This window comes from Lampetra fluviatilis, chromosome 4, assembly GCF_964198595.1.
Source record: "Lampetra fluviatilis chromosome 4, kcLamFluv1.1, whole genome shotgun sequence".
Taxonomy (NCBI): domain Eukaryota; kingdom Metazoa; phylum Chordata; class Hyperoartia; order Petromyzontiformes; family Petromyzontidae; genus Lampetra; species Lampetra fluviatilis.
Window position 1 is genome coordinate 31,065,955 of NC_136278.1, and position 24,787 is coordinate 31,090,741.

Consider the following 24,787-nt stretch of genomic DNA (forward strand, 5'->3'; position numbering starts at 1 on the left):
CCACCCTCCCACGTGCCATCCCAACCAGTGACAGCGAACATCAGAATCACGTTTATTTATTAACCGTATTTATTTGAAATGTGATAGCACATCCACTCAGGGGGGGGGGGGGGTATTAAAATATTGTACACCGACATAAAATGCAAAGACAATAAAAATACATTCCTGCGGAGGGAGCTGGTAGGAACGTTGGGTTGCTCGGGCAATGGCCAGGGTCAACGGCGGCGTGGTGTATTCCGCAAATATGCCCGACTGTGAGGGCGGGCACAAGCCGGCGTGAGTAGGTTAAACATTGAGTTTTATAAGGGCACCACTGGGTGACCAGCCCCTCCCCACCCATCCCCTCCCCACCCTCCCTACCCAGCCTCTCTCCACCCAGAGAGAGGGGAGGGTGGGGAGGGGCTGGGTGGGGAGGGTGGGAGGGGTGGGGCTGGGTGGGGAGGGGCTGGTCACCCCGTGGTGCCCTTATAAAACTCAACGTTTAACCTACTCACGCCGGCTTGTGCCCGCCCTTACAGTCGGGCATATTTGCGGAATACACCACGCCGCCGTTGACCCTGGCCATTGACGGAGCAACCCAACGTTCCTACCAGCTCCCTCCGCAGGAATGTGTTGAATCCGGCACCGCTTACGACCTGACGCCACGTGGAAAAAAAGAAACGATGTGCGGAGTTGGGCGACGTCTCATGTTAGACGCGAGAGAGTTGGTTAATGTGGTTGTTGTGATTTTTTTTTAGGTGTTATACTTAAAGTGTATTTCGCAAAAGTTGGTGGCTCTTCGTTTGCTATCGTGCTGCGCTAAGGAGTGGCTGTGCGCTCAAGAGCTCGGCTGGGCTGGACTGCTTTAAGAGGGGTTGAAAAGAGGCCCTCTCGGACCTCGACAGGACCCACGGTGGGTTTGCAGGTGGTGAGGGTGACCAGGGCAGGCAAACGGGGAAGAGAAACCACACCGAGCCCCAGGGGCATCCGGGGCAATCGGAACAGCACCGCGGAGTCTGCGTATTTGGCATGGCTTTCGTGTCAACACGTTTCGTTTTCGCTCGTAAGTTGGCACATTGACATCTCTGCAATGTTCCTCTCACTGCTGCCACTTGCCAGCGGTCTTGGTCTGTGGTCGACCTCGTAAAACAGCTGGGAAGCTCACTCGGCCTCACCAGCTCATTGTGTTTGGCCGATTTGTTTGCACTTTCTCTACTTTTCACGACCATCGTGTTCTGTGTATATTGATTGTAACGTTCTTACCTGCCCCTACTGGACATCTGTGAAGAGGCGCTTTCTAGCTCATCGGATTCCTCCAGGATAAATAATCATATTCTGAAAAGTCGGAGTCTTGAGACTTCCCGACATTTGAATTTTGACGATGAGAAGACTTAATTCGCTCTTTATTCACCCCCTCCCTCCAGATCACCGATTTGGCCACACCAAGTCGTCCGGCTCGCTATTCGCATGGCCCATAGGATGAGACCGGGACGAACCCGCAAGAATCCACCCCCCCCCCACCCCCACATTGGTACCGTCCGTGGCACCACCTCGCCGTGGAAGTTTAGGGCCGGCCCGGGCCTTGATCACCACACCCAGGTCACGTGTGATTGCTTGTTGTGGACGTCACCACAATAAACCGCTGGTCATGTGTATTAGTGGCTGTTCGTGACATTGATGATGATGATGATGTTGACGGTATTGGAATAGTTTTGAGAGGGGACTAATTCTTACTGCAGGAAAACTTGAACAACAATCATGTTATAGGCAATGACAACGCCACAATACACTCTTCGGTTCTTAAGGAAGAATCGAGAATATTGTGAATAAACAGGCAGCAGTGCATTACATTAATTCCACTCTTTACAACCATTACAGTTCATTGTGTCTGTTGGTTAGAGTTCACGTTAAAAGCTTGCCAGTTAGTATTTAATGTTGACAAATAAATAACGTGTGGGTGTAGCTAATCCGTGGAACTAAATGTAACTGTGGAACAAACAAGTAGCACCAGACTTTGCATTCACACTGAAATTCATGGTCCTACGATGTACATAGGCTCATGGCAATTTAACTTTACTTTTAAAGCACTTTTGAACGCCAACACACGGGGAGATGAAGGTGACGACACAGGTGCAGTGAACATTCCTCTTCATCCCAAGCGAAGACACGGGGGCGGCATCTCAATGATAACGTATTTTATTACATTATAGAGAATACGTGATCCGTTAGGGGTTCGCACAAGCATTGAAGACGCGACCGAGTCTGAACATAATCAAACGTCTCGCATCATCACACCGGTTCCTAAAAGCCATCCGATAACGTACGCCTAGGACGTTTACTCAAGAATGGGTTCACACTGGATCTTTGACAAACGTTAAATGAACTTCACGTTGCCTTCATGCGAAACTTGTTCGCTCAGTAACAGTGGCACGTACATGCTATGGTCACATGGTATGCCACGTGGTTTGTACAATTTGCTTCAAAAACCCTTGGCTTCACCCTCCGATTACCCCGATCCCGATTAGCCACTGGTTGGTTCACTTAACGTTCCAAACTTCACCCAAGTGAATAAGAGCGGTACGCAACTTATCAGTGGCCCATAATTGCCCATTACATTAAGTTACTTGCGTTTAGTGATCAAGTGCGGACCCACCCTAAGGCTACAGCGCTCACCCTGCATTGCCACGAGCCCCTGGTGGCAGCAGTTGTACTCTGTTGTTGTTGGGGTAGCAATGCTCCTCCAACTCTTTTGCTCGTCTTGAGTTTCAGCAGAAGGGTAGGCTATGATGTCCATCCCATTATATAAATGAAAGCCGTACTGACACTGGATTCAAGAGGCCGATATGGACTAAGCTGCAAACTACAACGCTCCATAGATTGTGGCGTCGTGTATAAAGCTGTGAATATATGAGTCCGGGCTGCGGGTGTTCATAGTCTCAAAACAATTGTACTCATCCATTCAAACACCCAATAGCAGTGTAAAGGGGCTAGGACAATGTTTCCAGAGTTTTAAGCTCTCGCGACCCACCACTTTGCGTGTAAAGCCAATGCTGTTCAAATACAAATTGGGTACATTTCACGCTGCACGTGACTGATGGTTGATAAACACGTCTCACGGGAAATTGACAGCAACGATTCCAATCAAAATAGAGACGTACACACAATCTCTCAATATATACCAAAGTATAATCATTTGTGTTAGGATTTGCGTGCGCGTGTATGCCTGCGTCCCACCACGATACAGAGCACGCGACAGCACATGGAACGCACTAGAAAGAGAACTTTCATGGGGTGGTCACATGGACTGGAGCTTTGGAAATACTGGGCTCGGGCAAGGAGCCAACCCACCCCACCTTAGCAGTCAGTTGAATCTGGCCACCGGGCAACCAAGCATTTGCCGCATTCGGTTGATCCAGTATTTTGGCCATCACATCCTTAGCGCAACGTAAATACTTCAATAGCTAGCAATGAAGTTGAGATTTAGGATGCACCAAGTATGTGGCCAGTCTAACTGCAGCACCAGCTGATCAGACAGATGCCCGGTAGCCCAGTTTGTGTTTTTGAAGCGGAATCTTTGTGATGGGCACTTACTCCGCGCACGATGCAAAAGGCCTCACACGAACAGACCTTAGGGGAACCGTTTTCACATTTCATCATCATTAGCATCATCAGCATGGTTACAAATGCATTACAGCAGTCGAAACAACCTTTACACAATCAATAACTGAACTGTTTAAATGTAACACAGGTCTTAAGGGGGAGAGATAACACTTAAATTAACGCGTCACACAAGCTTAACTACGCGAATGCACGAACGCTTTAAACATAACGTTTAGCTATACAACGTGCTACATGAGGCTTAAAAAATAAATGGTGTGCATGTCTCTGTGCACACAACGTCGGAGAGTTTTCTTACGGGGCGCGTTGCATCACTGTTCACGTGGTTTTTTTTTTGCCCTCTTGCCCTTTGACCTCCCGTCCCAATCTGTCTTCATCAGGCAACAACCCTCTCGTAGCAAAGATGGGCTCGGTTGATGGTAACCAGAAACTGTATGAAAGTAAAATCTGTGACAGTTCGAAGTTATCCGAAGATGAACCGAGAAGATGCGTAAGGTATCGCCGCGTGACCGAGTAATAACGCACGCTGGCAAAATATCTTGCCAGGAGAGAGATCTTTCGAGGCAAGCAATGAAGCTCCCGCACGAAAGAGTAGATTGGTATTCGATAATGCCGCTACAAGCAGCCGTCTGTTGCGAATATGGAGTACGTGCAGATGAACCCCATTTGCGATCGCTTGATTTTGGGAATAAACGTTCAAGGGCAAGACATTTTGTAGCAAACGGAAACTGTTGGTATGTTTAGAACTGATGTTTCAAATGAACAGTTTGCAAATGTTGGACAATGTTGAACAAGAAGCATGATTGTTAAAGAGTATAGTAACAAGTCGTGCAGCAGCAATGAAAACGCAAGTCCGCAGTTGTTCTCAGCAGATATCGTGGGAAGAGATAGACTTGGTCCGGTGGGGTTATCTGGAAAGCAGTGGCTTGGTGACCATGACGGTGGATGCGAAAGGGGACGGGGCTTCGAAGAAATGGAGCTTCAACTCGAACGTCCCCAAAGCCTATTGCCGGGGTGCAGTTTGAAAATGCCAACAAGCTTCAAGAACCCGTCTTTGTCCTGATAAGCGTGTTTTTGGCTCTTGAGCAAACGTGTGAAATTGTGGGAAGCCACAAAATGAGTCGCACCAAAGAGCAACGTGGGCGCGGAGGGATGAAAAGTGAAGGTCCTTCTGGGTGTTGCAAAACGGGGGATGGTAGAAGATGCACTGTGCTGTGAGATGCGGCAATGGTATGGCGTCTTTAGCCGTGCACCATCACGAGTTGGTCAAATGCATAGGTACAAAACCAGGCAGTGGCTTTTAGCCAGAAGGTCGCCGCTCAGTATGTATGCACGTGGATTAACTTGCTGGTTCTATTGTTAAAATACATGTTTACTTTCTCAAGCCCGTTGATCCGAGTTGGAATATTTATTTCCACGCGGAACAAACACGGCCATCAAAGTCTGCAGTAACTTCAGCGCCGGCAAGGACTTTGGTGGACCAACACTGTCATCGAGACGCACAGAGAAGACACTCACCCAGGACAGAGCCCAACGTGCCACATTTCACCAACGTGTTCATCCACCGGCGGCTCCCATCGTTTTGCCGCAAGCGGAGTTTGCATCACGCTACAAGTTCTGCTACTGACAGTTGCGAAGGTATCTGCTGGCCAGATATCGGAACGAGGCTGCGATGTATAAGCAGCAAGTTTCCTGTTGTCTCCGTTACCTAACGGGCATCTTTACTGCTCTTGCGTCCAACCCAGGCAGCAGCTTTCACTTGAGCTCCCCAAACAACTTTACAAGAATCCGCACCACCTACTCAGAACATTGCGAAAGGCGACAATGCACAACGTTTATTGTGGCTCCAGTAAATTACAGGGCAACTCCTATCATTCAAGCCCAAGGTATGAAATAAGAAATGTAGGAATCCCGTTTGGGTTACATGGGTTGTGTTGTTGCCTTGGTGGGGTCTGGGACAATTTTTTGTTGTTGTTGTTTTGCTGCCTTGCCCAAGCTTGCATTTAGTGTTGACAAATAAGGCAATTTGTACTTACATACTTTATTTATAGCAACTGGCTTACCTTTACTCTATCTTGTTTGTGTTGTGTGTTGGTGTCACTTGTTGACCTGCCTCGACTGGACAACTACGAAAAAGAGCTTCATAGCTTTTCGAATTCATCCAGTCGAGATAGGGCTTCTGATTCTGGTCGTGAACCCAACGCGAATATGACTTGAAACAGAAGCACATACAGACTCCTGTTACGGAGAGATTTATTTGTGCGGTGATCAGTGCTTGGGACGAGGCTCTCAGGTTTGTGACACACAAACTCCGCTTCACCCGGAAACACCATCTACTCCGTTCCGCCCCCCACCCCGCCATTTCTATTGCATCTGACATCCTCACCTACTCTGGACTTTGCGGGACCCTCAGAAGTGGACACCGTGCCTGTACGCCACCCAACGCTAACATTGCCCCGCTTGCTGGACCAAGAACACCCGTTGAGAACACTCTTGTCACAATCTGGGCCGAGAATAAAGTCCTGACGATAAAAAAAGCACGCCCACGATAGGTCACGAATGGCAAATAGCCAATCTGCACGAAGCGCTGCTACAGTGACCACTAGCCGAGCCATAACACCGACACTGTCAAGCACCGACTGCGACGCAAACGCCAACACGGGGGACGCTTCATTGAACGAATGTCATCCGACTGCATCGTAGATGTGCCTGGTGCTTTGCCTAGCTTGATTGCAGGCGGGGGGGGGGGTAATGCGGCACTTGGTGTACATTTGTAACACGTGATCCCAGCAGGGCTGAATACCATGGGATTGACGCCCCCCCCCATCGCCACTCCCACAGCCTCGATGGGGACGCAGCAGAGCAAAACGGCTGCCTACGCGGCTCGCTACACGCCTCGCTACGCGGCTTGCTACGCGCCTGTGTGCCAACGAGCGGGCGGGAGACACCAGCCACCCCCTACTGGGAATTTGCACGACGCTCTATTCTCTCTTCGGGAGGAATCAACGAGGTCCTCGTTTGACGTGAACCGCCGCCCTAGGCAGCGAGTGAGCGCGTAAGGCACAGCTCACGCGTGGCATCGCCGCACGGCTGGCACCACCGCCCAAGCACAGAGCGCCCACTCGGGCCTGTCCGGCCTGTCCGGCCATAAGGTCAGCAATCGCGCACGTGCTTCTGAAGGAGGGGGTGGTGGGCGCAGGGTGGGGGGGGGGGATTTTTCAAAGAGCAAAGTGTTGCGTGCGCTTGGTGTAGACGTACGGGTTTGTATCGACAGACGGGCTAGCGAGCAAACGGGCGGGCGAGCGTACGTACGGACGAGCGGGCAAGCGTACGGGCGAGCGGGCGAGCGTCCTCAGTAGAGCAGCACCCGGCGCTCGATGCTCTTGCGGCAGATGGGACACTCGCTCATGCGGTCCCCACAGAGCTGGCACGTGCCGTGCCCGCACAGGAAGATCATGTTCTTCAGGCGGTCCAGGCACACGGGACACATGGTCTGCGTGTCCGAGGGCGGGTGGGGATGGAACGGAGGGTGGGGGGGGTAGATTGCAAAGAGGAAAAGGGAAGAACACAACGCATTTTGATTGCTGCATATAGTGTATGTATGCCCGCACGCACGTACAGCCCTTTTGTCAAACTACAATTGAACGAGGGCCTACCCAAAACTCTGAGTTATTTGACCGTTCGCCATCACGTTGGTCAGTTCCCATTGGTGAAAGCGGAGAGCATAGACGTTGGAGCAAAGTACAATACAACACTGGAGTTTTACACACTGCCCTCTGCTGCCCGCAACGTAGTCCCACGACCATCTATGACAACCTGGTGGTCACCCATCCAAGAACTAACCAGGCTCAACCCAGCTTAGGCACTGTGTGTGTATAAAACATCAAAATACAAACATGCATCCAGATGATGTACAGTGTAGGCTTTGTAACTTTTAAATTATGATGCAAACCAAAAAAGATAAGCAGCCCTAATATTGTGGATTTGTACTGAATCTGTGCTTAGCGCCATCCAATATGAGTTTGAAGGTCCGTAAAAAAAAAGTTCAAGTGAAGCTAACGGTCATTAGCGTTAATTTATAGTGACATCACTGCATCGACAACACAACAAACACAAGCGAGTGAGAGTTCAGTGCTGTCAATAGTGCCATGATGATGCATACCCTTCAGTGCGCCGTAATGATGCGCATCACACTTCACTGTCGGACCCAGCGGCGTCAAGTTGCGTTGCCATTAGGGGCTTCCTCTGTTGAACGTGGGCCAAACTGATGAACGAGCCGCTCAAATCTTCGAGAAGCAAAGCGGAGCTAACGCGACTGTCAACATCCAACGCAGATCTGCCCTGACGGCCACCCTTCCTCTTTCGTACTGGTAATTAAAACATTTTCGAAGACGAACGCCTTTTGGAAAGCTGCTACATGAATCCACGCGAACGCGTGACTTCCCAACTTTTCACGTTAACAGCAGCTCAATACTCATGTTAGACAGAACGGAGCGTAGCCTGCTTATGCGAGTACGTACGTATGCATCTCCAAGATAAAATACTACATCTCTCTCTACCAGGTGAATCTACAGTGACGGTTTCTGATATGGATGTAATTCATGGCCGGGAGGCTAAAGTACAGGCCTGGTAGAGAAAGTTTGGGCTTTGCGGCGGCGAGTGCACAAAAGCAATGAGAGCGACCCCCCGCCATCACGCACAGACTGATGTGCGTGATGGAAGATGTGAGCTGGAATGGTGGGTGTGAGAGGGTGAGTGAGGAGAGCTGACACATTAGAGAGGAGCATGAAGTGTGCAAATGTAACAGAGACAGATTGTACAATAACCTTGGCTATGGAGATCACAAAAAAAAGAAGACTTGACAAAACCGAGCCGAAAGTAATTCAAGTCGATGACAAAAAAAAAATCGATAACCTGAATGCGCACATCTTCACTTCAACACTAATCTTATCGGGGGGAGGTCGCAGTGACAGTGGTTAGCGCACTGCGCTCCACCCAGAAACCCGGGTTCGATTCCCACCCACGGCGAACATCAGTGGTGACAAAGTCTGAGATTGTTCACAGTCACATGACACTGTTTCTCTACTCTGCCCAGTGTAGCCAATATGTGCGCACCAACATGTGCGTGTGCACAAGGCACTTGCTTCTTTGGGGACCTCCAGTTGTTAGCCTCCCTCTCTTTGTCTCTCTCCGTGTGTGTGTCACTGTGTGTGTGTCTCTGTGTGTGTGTCTCTGTGTGTGTGTCTCTCTGTGTGTGTGTCTCTGTGTATGTGTCTCTGTGTGTGTGTCTCTGTGTGTGTGTCTCTGTGTGTGTGTCTCTGTGTGTGTCTCTCTCTCACTGCGTCCATCTGTCCAACTGTATTCCTATATACATCTTTATATATATATTCTTCCGTCTTGTTTTTTCTTCTCTGCATGTCTCTGTCCACGTCTCTCGCCGTCTCTTTTTCTCTTTCATCCTCGTCTCTCTTCAGATCTCTGTGGCCACTCTTCCAATCCGCACAGTCGCTTTGTGTTGAGATTACAGTGTTTGCCGCAGCCGTAACAGACTGGCGTGTGCTCAGCACGGGTGCAGGACCGGTGCAGGATTGGTGCAGGAGGGGTGCAGGTAAGTCCACGTACCTGCTCCTTGATGTCCTGCAGCTGCTGCTGCAGCTTGTGGATGTCGGCGTTCATGTTCGTGTTGTCCTTGTCCTTCTGCAGCGGCTGCATGTTTCCCATGCCACCTGCGTTGCCGCACACACGCGAGTACAACGGCACGATTACCCACAAAGCAAAGCCATTACCAAGCTCTTTTGTTTTACAGCGGTTCCCTCAAATGCAGCGTGCCGATGGTTTCCGCCTGGGCGCCAATGAAGGCACCAAAAAAGCTGCCCCAGTAAAGTTGGTTCTTGCTTTTTCCCCGTTCTGAGAATTAACAATTTCAGTTTAATAGAGAGGTGTTCTCCTATGGATGAAGGAACTTCAGAGGGGTCATTCTTTGAGTGCTTCTTTTTGGGCCATTCTCTGCCACAAGGTGGCACTGTTGCCCTCTTTGTTTCAGGATGCAACCCCTTTGGTATCCCATGTCCTGTCTATCCCCACTGGAATCTCAAAGAATGAGTTCAATTCATTCTTTAAATGTATGTGCCCGAGTGGGTTGCGTACATGTGTGTGTGTGCGGGTGCTCGTACCTATATGTGTGTGTACATGAAGCATGTGTGCGTACGTGAGTGGAGCAGTGGTTCTTGCATTGCGCTCTGAAAACTTTGTCTGGGTTCCATTCTCAGTCACAGTGGCCAGTGATATCTGAACTAGTTCAGGGTCTCCCCGCGGTGGACTCAAGTCTCAAACGAGCGCCTTCTGCGGTGCGTAAACATCAGCGCAGGCCAGACGAAGAGGGCAGCCAGGCACGTTATTGGCCGCACCGCAGTACAAACAGGCAACGCTGGGCAAACATTGGCACGTGGTTGGACCAACGTTGGCTCAACGTTCCAAGAACGTTTACCGTGGCCCCCCACCCCGCCTTGCGCGCCGTGCTGGCCTCAACAGGTGCCCTCGAACGACACTCGTGCCAACCAGTCAACAGAGGCGTACGCGGGCGGGGGAATCTGGGCGAGCGCGTGCGTGTGTGCCCGGGTGAGGTGGCGGGAGGGTTTTACTGTAGGGGTCGTCCTCATCCTCTTCCTCCTCCTCGTCGCTCGCCTTGCTGCCGCAGCACACGCTGAACGGCACGCGGACGTCCACCGTGGAGCGGCATTGCACGCACTTCTTCATGAGGCTTGCGCAGTCTGCGCGCGGCACGGACGCGGCAGGGCACAGGCGGCGGGTGTCCGGGGTTAGGGTGCGAGTCGGCGTGTGGGTTACAGAGAACGTCAGAGTGAGAAGGCGTGGGTTCCGCAATGTCAGAATCTTTGTTGAGGCAGGAGGAATCCGATGAACTACAAAGCTCTTTATCACAGACGCCCAGTATTGGCGGGGTGTGGGTAAAGGTGTGGGGTCACTGAAAATATCAGCAATACGGTGTGAGTCCAGGTGTGGGTTAACGTGTGGGTGAGGGCATGGTGTGGGTCGTAGAGAAAGGCAGGGAGATGGTGTGGGTTTCACGCGAGTCAAGAGGGTGGTTAAGGTGCAGGTCACGATACGGATCGGGAAGAAAGGGAGTAGGTTTGGATCAGGGATAGGGTGTGGGTGAAAATGTGGTTCTAAACGTGGGTCAGCGGAGAGTGAATGCGGTTTACAATACAAAACAAATGAATTTGGAATAGTGGAGGGGATATCACGGTCCAAACACTGCCTCTCAAAGGTATCCCAGCCTGCGTGGTCACACTGAGTTTGGAAAACCAGGGAAAACCTTTTAAGGCTACACACACATAGTGTTATTGACAAACACTCGGAGTTTATTAAATCGGACGATTCATCGTTGTATCGCCGGATCGTGGCCACCCTACTCAGGCCTCCTTGATCCAAGTCAATAGAGTGCGAACCGCTGATTATGCACGCAGGCAAAGATGACCCACACAATCTCGTCGGCTCTTGGGGGTAACTTTACGTTGTGCTAGGGAGCAACTATCGAAAGTGCAGCGGGCACACGAGCGGGCGGTGCGGCCGGATCCACGTCGCGACCATCGTGAGCAACCGGCGTTACCCCCCGCCCCCCCCCACTCCGCTCGGCGGCGAGCGCTGGCCGCTGGCTGCGTTCACGGGAGCGGCCGAGAGGAGATACTCACTGTCGCAGGCGCACATGTGACCGCACGGCTGGAAGAGAACGGCGGCCCGCTTGTCCGAGCACACGACGCACTCCTCGATCTAAACGCACGCACGCGCACGGACGGGATGATTCTATTATAAGCCACGATCGTGAATCAAATTGCTACGGATGCAGGATCCGAAGCCTCGCGAGGCACTGCCCTCTATTGGGTGCGACGCGGCGTTTTATGCGGCAGGCGGCGAAACAACCCACACATTTGTTGTTTCCACTGGAGATCAAAATCCCTAGGTGTACCGTACATCACCATCGTCAATACCATACACATCCCTGGCACCTCGTGGTGAAAACATGAGGCCTCACTCGGCTCTGTCCAACACAAGTGCCGTGGCTGACAGACAAACATTTTCCACATGGATCTTCGTATTGTCATTCGGATGGTATCGGGTGACTCTTGCAGAATGAGACTCATCCTGGTCTCTTGTGTGTTCTCACCTGGCTAAGCGAAACGACACTGAAACTTGACTTGTGAATTTTGCAACTTGAACGCAATGAACAAAACTGAACCAATGACGGAACTGAAAATAAGAAAGCAATCGTGGCACACTGGAGAGGGCACCACAGGGATGCCTCGACTCCGTCTCATCCTATAATCACAAATTAATTAAGCCGTTCATGAATTAATTAGAAAACTAAACTATGCACGAATGTACTAATTCATGAATTGCTTAATTAACTGATTAACATGCGATGGAGGATAAGACTGAGTCGAGAAATTAATGTGGTTCCCTCTGTTTTGGGCCACGGTGTTTTCTTTTCAGCCAAGTCATTGGGACCTCCCCCCCCTCACCGCCTGCTGGTGCCGTGTCAAGTTTCAAGGTGTTTTTTTGTTGAACCAAGCAAAGAGAGAACTCCTTGAACAGACTCGGGGACAAATCTAATTTTGCACGAGTGACCTGGGTGACCGATCCTCTGGTGGTGGCGGTGCACTGCTCCCTTGGACCGGACCGACCCACCGACCCGCCGACCCGCCGACCCACCGACCCACCCCACCTTGGTGCGCGACTGCACGGGCTCCTTGCACACGAGGCACTTCTTGACGCGCGGCGAGCAGAGCGAGCACGTGGCGATGTGGCCGCACGGCCCGAAGAGTGTGTCGCGCTTGAGGTCGGAGCACACCATGCACTCCTCGTGCGACTCCCCGCCGCTCTCCCCCCCGCCCGAGGGGCTGCGGCACGACGCCTGCGGGCTGCGCCGGCGGAGTTGTCGGTTACGAGTCACAGCGACGACGCGATAAATGTACAGAAAAGGTAAAAGGCGCAGGCCCTGAAATCGCTTGCTCGCGCCCGCCGGTTCAGCGGAAGGGCCTTCCGCTAGAGGTGGCTCTCAAGAGCACCGATGCAGGAATTTTGCATTATCTTACACGCCGGCTGGACGTTTTGGAGGAGGTGGGGGAGTACCCAAGCTTTTCTCCAACACACGTGAGACCTGCCGATGGATTGACTCGCTGTCCACCAAGCAGTCCGTTTAAAAGCAGGGGAGGAATTTAAGACACAAGCCCCCCCCCCCCATTTGTTTCAACTGCCGCGCCGGAAGATCGAATCCAGTGCAATAATCATCACAGCACGGCAACATGCCGATACAAACACAGCAGCATGTCGTATATCCAACCGTCACGTATCCGCCCCAGCCCAACTAATCGCGCCAGCCCAGTGGAGTATGAGTTTCAACCACAGAAGTTTACACATCTGATCTTATCACACGATATGACCGTGACTCAAACCTGCCCTGTAGTCGCGAGCCGTGGGTAACGTGGACCGGCCAACTGCTCACCTGTTCTTCTCACGGTGACACTTGGACAGCGCCTTGCAGAGGTTGGGGTCGGGGCAAAGGTCGAGGGGCGACTGCCCCTTCTTGTTTCGCAGGGACAGGTCAGCGCCGTTTGCGGACAGGAAGCAAGCGATGGAGGCAGAGTTCTTCTTCTCCGCACCCTGGTTCCCGAGTCCCATCAGCAGCTGTAGCGGTGGGGGGGTGGGACACACACGTGGCGGGGGACTTACAGCGCGTCCTCAACATAGGTAAGGGGCGCAGCCCTGCAATTGCTTGCTCATGCCACCGCTTTCGGATGGGCCTCCACTAGATTAGCGTGGTTGGCTACGTACGGCGCGAAAGAAGTTCAACATACATCCAATGGTGGATATAAATATATAAAGGGCTCAATTTAAAGGCATAAATTACTTTATTTATAAATGTAATTGGTGCGGGGGAAGGACGACAAACTAAACACAAAAAGCAGCTCTAAAGAAATTAGCTTGTCAATCTAGGATGAAGGCCTTCCCGCAGCATGCCAGCGATTGGGGGTTTGCGCGACACTGCAGGTTGGTGAAAACGAGGCCAGGACTCGCTCAGTGATCATTCTCCACTGACGATCGCCACGGTCGGGACTGGATCTCATGCCACGGGGGTTCACAGCGCAGTGCGCGACCTCGCTGCGCCGCCACCACCACGACACTCCACAAGAAAAAGTTTATAAAAAAAAAACAGAAGCCTGGCAGCAGACTGTAAAGCAGGCTTGAACAAAGGACGGTACGCTATGCACGGCTTTGTTCCTGCCAATCGTGCCTCAAATGGATACCCAAGAAAACCCATTACGTAACTACTCAGCAGCTTCCTCACGCGAAACCCACACTCTCCTGGCAACGTCGCGGTCCATTTCGATCAACGCGCCGTGCCGTTTGCTCCGTGCGAGCTCGGCCACGGTCCGTAGAGGGCAGCATCGTGACGCCACAGAGACAAACATGCGGAGGTGTCACCGGAGCTTGTGGTGTGAACTCTATTTTGCTTACCAGGACTCTACAGGAAATCGTTAATTTAGGGCACCCCGCAGATGGCAAAGCCTTGGATATAAAATAAACTAATTCGGCGACATGTAGAGAGGCCAGGGGGAGAGGGCAGCAGCTGTCGTGGACCCGCAGGAATCTTGTCTTGAAGACTCCACGCAAAGGGTCAAGTTCATATTTTGCACGGGAGCGCCGTGTTTGGCCACATCGCATCACGCAAGCGCCCAAAGATCGATTCCGCGCTGGAAGCTGCAGTGGCCACTAGAAATCTGCGGATTTGCTGCAATTCCTAGACCCAAGGGCCACTCCTTTTTTGTGGGAGACATATTTTAATACAAATCGAAATATTTGCCAAAATAAATATGACAGCTTGCATCCCTTCTATGAAATCAACAGTAGTTGATGACACTGGACCACCCACCATAGCAATGTGGAAATTCAATCACTGGCCCAAGGCTGGCAGAGGAGATACAGTTGTGCAGTGAGACACTGCTTAGCGAGTAGAAAACAACAGCCATGATTGCAAGGCAGGCACTCTGCAGATATGTGCTGCCAGCAACTAGAAAATGCACAGGAGGATAGGTGGGGGGAAGGGAGGCGACGGAGGGGAGGGAGGGAGGGAGGGAGGGAGGGAGGGGAAAAGGGGAGGGAGGGAGCCGCGGACGGGGAGGGGACGGGGAGAGGGTGCAGGGTCAGGGGCCAAAAGCACGTTCGGCTTCATCGATCGCCCACCGGACGTAAACTGGATGTGACAAGCGGGGGAAGTCACCCGCCAAGCCGACACCACCGCGACGGACCCCCTCGACCTCCAGTCGCCACCGCGCACGGCTGAGCCCATAAACGGTTCCGGGAGCACGGTGCCAGACCGTGTCACGGCACGTGAGTCACCGATACCGCGCCGCGTGCATGCCGAGTGACCGCCGCACGCGCAGGCGATGGTTCTCGTCCTTGAACGGATTCAGCGCAGCTCGCTCGCTCTCTCGCTCCTCATCCCTCCCGGCGAAGCCTCACACTTGTTGCCTGATACTCGCGTTAACTCCCTGGGTGGTTTTTAACTCTCCATCGGATTTTTGTCGCCGCGCGTAAGGGAGGTGTTTGTGTGTGCACGTTGGCGCAGCGGGAGCTGTCAACAGTGCGCGACAACTCTGTCAGTACAGCTTTACCCGTTGCCTCCACCCCTCTCTCTCCCTCCCTCCCTCCCCCCCTCGCTCGCTCACGTTAAACCCGAGGTGTACACGGCAGGTGCCGCCACGATCTGTTCTCCGTGCCCGCGATGAAACACGAGCCTTCGAGATTAAGCTACATGCAGCTTCAAGCAACACCTCACCACCACACGGTCATGTAGCATTACTATTGTTATTTATTAACTAAATCTAACTTCGTCAGAAACTACTGCTGCTTAAAACGTTCAATATTTTTTTTTGGGGGGGGGTGGGGGTGCCGCATAAGATTATGCGACAGATGCTTCTTCAATTGTAATCTTGCTGGTGAGAGCGAGGCCTTTGGAAGAGGGAAACAACTGTGAGAAATGCACGCATGAACGTTTCTGGCAGTACACGTTCACTCGTCGTGGTGGCGGGGTGGGGCCGGCGGTGGGGGGGGGGGAATCTAAAACCTGGTGAAATGTAAAAAGAATAAGAATTTTGAGTGCCTATGCACTCCCAGAGAGCACTCTCACTGCCAGCGTGAAGGTTAACGAGTCACACATCTGCGGGGAAGGGAATCCTCAGGATGGCACAGATGAGAGGCGAGTGAATAATAGTTCCAACTGTGAGCAAAGCCGCTGAGCGGACGAAAAGCAACACATGCCGACACACACACATGCTCACGCGCTCACACGCTCACACGCTCACACTCACACGCTCACACTCACACGCTCACACGCTCACACGCACACACGCGCTCACACGCACACACTCACACGCTCACGCACACACGCACACACGCTCACGCACACACGCTCACACGCTCACGCGCGCACGACAGATTAAGGCCGAGTCGTAATGACCAAGGCACTGCCAGCGATTGTGGCGCAGCAACATACACGAGAATTGCTTAAAGGAACTGCAAGGACTGACGATGATGACAATTGGCGTGAAAGAGGTAAATAGGCAGCGTCAGCGACGTTAACAGTGGCGTAAGCTACGTGCAAATAAAAAATGAGCGGAGTCCGTGAGATCATAATAATAATGTGGGGGCAGACTGGGATATCTGGATAACACTGTCGTGTGGAAGTAGCTGACACTCAAACCCTCCGCACAGATGCATTTAAGAAGCCACAAATGTCACTCGCCCTCTTCTGGTCACCTCGCACCTCAGGTCCGGACGAGATTCAAATTGAGAAAAGCGGGGAATAAAACGGTGCTGGAGCAGTGTGGCGACATCGTCGTCGGCAGCAGTGATGACGGCGGGGTGACACTGACCTTGCCCACTTCTTGCATGTCCTGCAGCTGACGCAGCTGCGACAGGGTGTGGTGGCGCAGGGCCTCGTGCAGCGGTGTGTCCCCATCCTTGTCCTGCGCATTCAGCTTGGCCCCAGCACGCACCAGCAGCTGAGCAAAGACACAGATGCCGCGCGTAGCTTTCAACACACCGTTCGGGTTGGGCGAGTGTCGTTTGCGAGCGCCTATTAAGGCTCACACGAGGAGGGTGGGTGGCCAACACAACGCCCGGCCGCATTTGTCTCCCTCGTGGTGCTGTTTAAACAACACACCAGGTTCTCTTTTATGGGCGAGTTAACCGAAGCGAGGCACAGGACCAGTTCAAGTATTTGCTACTGTTATGGATCGTTATCGGGGAATCGAACTCTGGTCACCGGGTTCATACGTAGTGCACTACACCGCCGCTCCCCACTACCACAGCTGAACACACGCACACACACACAAACGCATGTGATCACATGGAAAAACTAGGAACACATGCACACACGTGCACAAATAAACAAGAATTCACACGAGAACACCGAGCAACTGACGACACGCGGACTCCTGTTCCAGCGGCGTAATGGCCCGATTCTGAAGTGGGGGTCCCCTGACCAACAGAATTTCCCCGCTCCCCGTAGCCCAGCAACTAGCAGAGCTGGTGACACCTCAGTCACCGCACAATCGCCGTGGTGATGCCACCGTCACTTGGTGGCCGACGGCGGTCGTTCGTCGTCGTTGTTTTTCGACTCACCCGCACCACCTGCGTGTGCTCTCGCTCCACCGCCAGGTGCAGCGCCGTCTGCTGGTTCTGGTTCTGGATGTCCAGGTTGGCGCTGCCCTGAAAGCACAACAGCACTCGGCGTCAAGCGCAAAAAACAACGGGGTCGCGTGCTGCGTGGCGCAATCCTGCAGAGGTTAAGCGCGCGGCGGTCAGCTGGGCTCAGCCGGCCAGAGAGACGACCCGTCATCAAGTAAAATCTGGTTTATGCGGCAACCTCCCCGCTCCATCTCCGTGCGGCCCATCCTTTCGGGGTGGGGGGTCCATGTATTGAACACATCTCGGTCATTGCTATCACTGCAATAGCCCCCTCTGCATCAACAGAAGTGAATAGGCGCGCTGAAATTTTAAACGCGGAGTCTCTACCAGGTAAAAACTATCACCCTCTAGCATCCGATTAGTGCGGCTAAGACGAGTATCGTTTGGCAGCTGTTTCCGAAGCGCTAGGTCACGTGTAGCTGCGGGTCATATTCGGTGAAGTCGGGGGAGGGGAGGTGGGGGAGGTGGAAGGTGGGGTGTGTGGGGGGGGGGGCGGCCCTCTCTCACCTGGTGGATGAGCAGCTCGGCCACCTCCACGTGGTTGTTGAGCGAGGCGAGGTGCAGCGCCGTGTAGCCGTCGTCCTTCTTCTCGTCCACGATCCACGGACGCGGCAGCTTCGAGAGCAGCACCCGCACCGCGCTGCGTGGACACACACGCATACACGCACGCACACACACACGTTACTTCTATTACATTGTCGGGGTTGTTTTTTTACCCTTCTATCTGGCAACAAAACTGACACCTTTTTTACAAGGAGTCATGTTTGCATAGACCACAATACCTGCAGTCATAATGCAAACAAAAAACATAACTCTGATAATGTATGCACTGTCCTTGAAGTTGATTGGTCCACACCCGAGACAGCTTTCCTTAGAGCCTAGTCTCACATGGGTTGGACCAGATGACGCCAAAAGGCGCACAACTAAAAGACAATGCACCATCAGAGTATGAGAGCTCGGGGTAAGCATTTACATCTGGTCCAACCCATGTGAGACTAGGCTCTAAGGTAAGCTGTCTCGGGTGTGGACCAATAAACTTCAAGGACAGTGCATACATTATCAGAGTTATGTTTCTTGTTTGCATTATGACTGCAGGTATTGTGGTGTATGCAAACATGACTCCTTCTAAAAAAGGTGTCAGTTTTGTTGCCAGATAGAATGGTAAAAAAACAATAATCATTGCTGGGGTTGTTTGGCCCCATGTCGTCACGCCGGCCAGTGCAGGTCGGTGGAGAAGGGGGAAGGCACACAGGATGGACTCCGTTCCACTGCTTGTTCATTCTAGCATTTACAACAGTGAAACGTGACGTGTTTTAAAATAGTAAAATGGATAGGTGTGCACACGAATTTCTGGCGGGACGTGTCCACACACCTCGTCATTGGTTTAAAAAATATATATAAAGTTTGAGAAAAATGTATCGCGGCGTCATTTTTCACGGGAAAGACTCGCTGTTTTGGCAGACCAGATCAAGGTAATTTATAGCCCTTTGCGCATCGCAATGGGCTACCCCCACCCAGCTTTCAGTGCACGGCGGCATTTGCGATGCGACAATAAAGCAGCGATGGGGAGCGACGCCGTCGGCAGAAGCGGCGGCTCCGCGTTTCTCACCGACGGCAGCTTGCCCCTCCATCCTGATGGATGCGTTTCCGGCGTCACTCTCAACGCGTCGCAGACGACACGGATCCCCTCCAACCCTGGGGGAGGACTCCACTCTTCACTCATTCATCCATGTGCCACCGTATTCAGAAAGGGGTAAGGGGGCCCATGGAGGCTAGCCATCCCCTAGCTTTCACATCCTAACTGCCCCACCGAGACCAACTGTCCCTCCTTTATTTATAAGCGGGCGAGAGTCCACTAAGACCGTTTCTGTTTTTTTTTCCTTACTTCGCTGAGACAAGCTATCATTACGGGGTCCCCCCCCCCCAAAGATAAAAAAAAAACTGCGCTCCAAGATGTTCCGGGTGTAATGTATACGCAAGCATTACTGCAATTCGTATTCGCCGTTTCTAAACATGCAAGGGCCCATCGAAACGCACATAACGAGAGAGACCAGGGGAGAAAAAATAAAACTTTTGCATTACACACAAGAGCATAAAAGGTCAATGACAACCGCGTACAAACCTCCAACAGTATGAGAGCATTAAGCATCTGTAACAATCGAATTTGGCAGAGCGAGCACCAGCACCGGGCTACGAAACGGACAACATGGATTCGAGTCCCGTCCCTTGACTGAAATCAGTGACGAGCAATACATGAACCGGTCATGGTTACTGTCCCCGGGCTATACCAATCCAAACCGACCAGGGTGGTGAAGTATGGTCACACGACCCCCCACCTACCCGTGACCAACGCGGTACAAGGAGGCCTTCACCAACATTGGCGAGATCATAACAGGATGATAATATCGATGACGACAATTAACAAAACATTGAAGATGCGCATTAGAACGGATCTTACGCAAGCGAACCGCTTTGTTTCCACTTTCCAATGAGTCAGAAGACACCCCACCCCATCGTCCCCCAGCGAAACAGCCGAGCGGGCACTGCTGAGCCCTCGTTCGGAAGATGTCAATTCTGGCAAAATTCGAGGGCAGAGGCGACGGAACAGGAAAAATCCCGCAAAGAAAAGTAAAACGGCGTGCTCCCTCGTGCCCGGCGCGGCAGCACAGCGAGCCACGACCTGTAATTCGATCCCTGGTTTATTGGATTACGCTGCTGCTGCTGCTGCTGCTGCCGGAATGGAGGAGCGGTGTCGAGCCGCGTCCGGTGGAAAGGGGGGTGGGGGGGGAGATGAAGGGGAGCATGGTTATTTTATAATCATTACCGTCAGCAGCATCGCCATCAACAGCAGCAACGGCAGCATCACCAGCTTCATCAGCAGCAGCATCACCACCAGCATCATTATCATCACCACCAGCAGCAGCAGCAGCATCATCAGCACCAGCAGGATCAGCATCAGCAGTTGCTACCCTCTATACACTGACATGAGCGGGTAAGTGCAATTTTCAGTGTCGTTGAGCTCAAATCTCAGGGTCTAGTGATTCCGCGCGTAATAATGCCTTGGTTTATATTGAAACTGATTCTTATGCTCATGGCAAATCCATCGAATTGCCCTTCTGATTATGGTTCGTGTAAATGATGTGCAAATTAAATGCTAATGTTACATGTATGCTAATGCGGGTGACAAAACTTCACGAAAGAGAAACAGAAAATAATAAACAATACAAATCATTGATTCCACTCGAGGCATGGAGCCACATTCAGCGTATTAAAGTATTAAATAATATAACGTAACAAAAACCGACAGCCCTTTGTCAACCCATTGCTGGATGAAGCCCTTCACAGGCCGTGTCCGTCACAGGATGCTGCTGAAGATTGGCGACGGGTACAGTCACATTCGCAAATGTGATTTGCGAATTTGATCCCTGCCGCCCGTGTACCGATAGTTCTATTTTAATTGTATTGAGGGACTGTGTGTTGTTGTTGTCTTGGCCTGGTCTGGACTCTTTTTGTTGCCGTTTTACTGCGTTCCCCTTGCTTGCATTTTGGTGTTGAAAAATCGGCAGGAATTTATGTAAACTTGTTTTTTCGTGACTCGCTTAACTCTCCATTTCGCACTCCTATCGTTTCTTTTGTACCGCTTGTTGTTGTAACTTGCTGACCCGCCCCTACTGGACATCTGTGACAAAGAGCTTCATAGCTCATCGGATTCCTCCAGTCTAAATAAAGATTCTGATAGTTATTGTGTATATACTATATATATATACAGGTAGTCCCCGAGTTACGATGGTCTAACTTACGATATTTCGATCTTACGATGGCGATAGCGATTCGACAAAGTTGCCATCAACAACCTAACATCGTTCAAGTATGCAGACGATGGACAGAATCTTGGCGAGTACAGTACAATATGATACGTTACGATACGTTCAATGTGTGTATGATACGTAGCTTTAGCGATTTCATTTTAAGGTTACCACGATAAATTGCTCTGTTTTGCTAAATTATCACCATTCTTTAAGACTCCTGGGTAGGCTAGGCCATCTTCGACTTACGACATTTTCGACTTACGATGGGGTCGTCGTAACGCATCTCCATCGTAAGTAGAGGACTACCTGTACTACATTTCTCCATGTTGATCAGTGCGAACTGCTCAAGGGTGGAGCACAGGACCGGTTCAAACATCTCTTGCCACTGATGCTAGCCATCTGGATTCAGAGCGCAGTTCGCCAACCACGCATGCCACCACCCCACCCCACTTACATCATTTTTTTTTTAAACATTGATGACTAACTCCACCCGCTATTCGGTGGCACTGTATAGCAAGCATAAGAATTTATATTGATCAATGATGATCGATTTATCGTTACACCTCGGTTACACCCGTACCAACGGCCCTCAGTGCGTGCAGCTCAGCTCACTGCGTGTCACCTCTGCTTGCTTTCCAATTGCGCAGGGGGCGACTACCGGCACGTGGCCAAAATATCGCGGTGGCAGCGGCGATGGTGGGCGGCGGTGCCGGCGGCAGTGATGGTAATGGTAGTGGCTGGCGGCGGTGGTGGCTGTGGCGGTTATAATAGGGATGGTGGCGGCGGTTACAGTGATGGTGGTGACGGCGTTGGTGGTGGTAGTAGCAGTGGTGGCGGCGGTGGCAGTGACGATGGTGGTGGTGGCGGTGGCCTTGGTGTTGTTGGTGGTTGTAACTCGGGGGTGGCGTGCATGTTTTTTACGATGGCATTACTTTTGGAGCGCACGGTTACATATTCACGGCACATTTCAGAAAGATGACATGCCACGGTAAACAACAAATGTTCGGGCGGATGACTTAGTTGCAGACGCAGGGCCATTTCGGGTCACCACAGTCATTACCTTTGCAGTTAATACAAATGCAATCTGCCTGGGTCCCCTCAATATATCTGTATCACCCTTCAGTTAATGTCAAGAGAAAATTCCGCACAGGACAAGAAACCTTTGCTGCATTTAATGCTGCAATGGCTTTGTTTGTTTTGAGGCCAAACACAAAGGCTTCCCAGAAGAGATGTCTATCACAAGAAGTCATTTTTGTGGATTGATTCATTTTTAAATTACTTATTAAATTAATGCACAATGCAGCAGCGTTTTTTTTACAAACACCAAAGCCCGACAGAAGGTTTAGCAGTGGGGTGGGCCAGAGGTATGGGCACTGCTCCGTTAACCTGGCGACCGGAGTTTGATTTTCCATCGCGGCTAACATCAGCGGCGAGCAATAATGAGATCTTTAACCAACTAGCAATGGCCATCATGGTGACGTATGGTCACGAAACCCGCCATGACTGGACACGGTGTCTGGAGGCCCAACTCCAGCAGTGGACTGATAGCAGCTAAATCTGTGCAGGATTAACGGCTTCATTATATTAGAAATTAGTTATAATATTTAAAGGGAATTGGACTGATCAGCATATACGACAGAACTTGAGCAATGAAGTTGGGTAATGCTCCTACAACTTACGCAGTTCTATGCTACTTAGTGGTGCAACTCGAGCGAAACAATACACCCGTCAATTAGTGTGCGTAGGGAATCGACGTTTTTTTTATTCGTATCTGTTGAATGAAAAGGGCTAGGATGATCCCTGCAGCCACGAGAGGCCGCTACATCCATCACGACAATGCGAAGAGGTTAACAGATTCCCGGATTCAAACCGTGACAACTCACCGAGTCGTCGGGAGAGGGGGCCAAATGGCTACATCCATTCTGCGCACGTGCGTGGACTCCGCGCAATGCGAATGTGGCACGCACGCAATCACAACAAAATAAGAGCCGGTGGAAGAATCTAAACCCCGATGCCCAGAAGCCACATTAACCACCTAGTCCCCTGCCACGTGTTTATCCTTTGTGCATTTCGCCAATCAATAGAGTAATTAATAAACCCGAGGACCTTTGTTTGCATAACCAATTCAATTACCAAATGTCTCACCCACCCTTTGGCTGTAACGACGACACCCAACTGCACCGACGACGATGGTATGGTTATAATCGATGATGCCCCATGCAAGTTTCCCTCGATTCCTGTCAGCGTTAAATTCGTTTTCAGCGACCAAAATTTCACCGCAACCCTAGCGACCCCTCGCCACCGGCCCCAAAGGACGCTGGGAGCGGAGCGTGGGGGGAGCGTCGAGGTGGAGGGGCGGGGGTGGTGCACAGGAGGCGCGAGCGGGAGGAGGGCACGGAGAGCGGGACAATAGTGGAACGGCGGAGGGGGAGAGAGGGGGGCGCTTTCTTTAAAAACTCACGGAAAGCTGCGCGCAACGCTCAATCACTCCCGAGCCAGGCGAACCGATCGATCCGGCGTCGAAACGGAAGAGTCGCGGCAATTAACCTCGTAAGTTTTAAAAGAGACCTGGGGGGGGGGGGGGGGGGAGATGGTGAGGACGGGAAAGATGATGGAGGGATTGCAACGGAAGGCAGGAATCAATCGGGGAAAAAACGGAAGGGAAAAAAAACGCACAAGAGAAACCACCGCCGTCATCGCGGCGGGAGGGGAACTCAACAGCGGCGGCCGCCACGTGACGTTTATGGGCTAGATCTGCAACGGGGGGTGAGTTAGAACGGGGTTAAGCCCAATAAATACGATGGAGGGTCTAATTAATCCCCCATGCTTGAGTGCACAGTGCTTGGGTTTAAAACCTATTTTATTCTTTCTGATAGCTGTAATCTACAGCCCTATTTAATGCAATCACCGTGTAAAAAGAAAAAGTGTTTTATACACACAATTACCGGCAAACAAAAAAGAAAACGTGCGTAAAAGACGAGATCCGCAGGAAAAAGCACCAAAAAAAAAATCCGCGTTTAGAATTGCCGGGCTCCGCGATGGGGTTTACGGGATCTCATTGCAGTCACAAAAGCAGACGCTTAACAAGATAGGCGGCTGAAAGTTGCAAGAAAAAAACCTGCACCGCCGTGAGATAATAAATATACCAACGCGAGCTTTACACAGAATGTGCGAAATTTTATAACCCAGTCGAGTCAAGGTCACCGCACCATCACTCAGTGTAGAGGGTGAAAGATAACAGTCACCGGTTATCGGCCAAAAATCCACCGGCACCCGAGTGGCTCGTGCGTGCGTGCGTGCGAGCGAGCGAGCGAGCGTCAAAAAAATATTTTTAAAAAACCAAAAGAAACAAACAAAATATGGCGCTGGCAGAGACACTGATATCATTCCAATAACCGCGTCCGGGAGCTTATTACACGCACACTTCATGTAAATTTATAACGTAATGTAATTTGCTGCACGGGGGGGTGTTGCTGTGGCGCGGAGACGATCCGTCAACGGGGGAGTTGAACATCCCGGCGGCGGCGGCGCGCGCCCGCCTCTTACTCCGCCGTGCCGCCACACGTCACCGAGAGGCTCGGCAGATGCAGGCCAGAGGGCATTTTAATATTTGC

At 51.5% G+C, this 24,787-nt stretch overlaps 1 protein-coding gene across 2 annotated transcripts in view; it reads right to left on the bottom strand.

Moving 5' to 3' along the window:
• Positions 1–2,159: 2,159 nt before the first annotated feature.
• MIB1 (MIB E3 ubiquitin protein ligase 1) overlaps positions 2,160–24,787 on the bottom strand; it is a 74,491-nt gene continuing 51,863 nt past the window's right edge. For both annotated transcript variants that reach the window (XM_078855996.1, XM_078855995.1), the window contains exons 13-21: positions 17,872–18,004; positions 17,299–17,385; positions 16,548–16,676; positions 13,118–13,299; positions 12,338–12,533; positions 11,307–11,385; positions 10,239–10,367; positions 9,220–9,323; positions 2,160–7,090 (exon numbers count right to left, since the gene is read on the bottom strand). In XM_078855996.1, the coding sequence (XP_078712122.1) occupies positions 6,950–7,090; positions 9,220–9,323; positions 10,239–10,367; positions 11,307–11,385; positions 12,338–12,533; positions 13,118–13,299; positions 16,548–16,676; positions 17,299–17,385; positions 17,872–18,004 (1,180 nt within the window). In that variant the 3' untranslated portion in view covers positions 2,160–6,949. The remainder of the gene's footprint in view (positions 7,091–9,219; positions 9,324–10,238; positions 10,368–11,306; positions 11,386–12,337; positions 12,534–13,117; positions 13,300–16,547; positions 16,677–17,298; positions 17,386–17,871; positions 18,005–24,787) is intronic.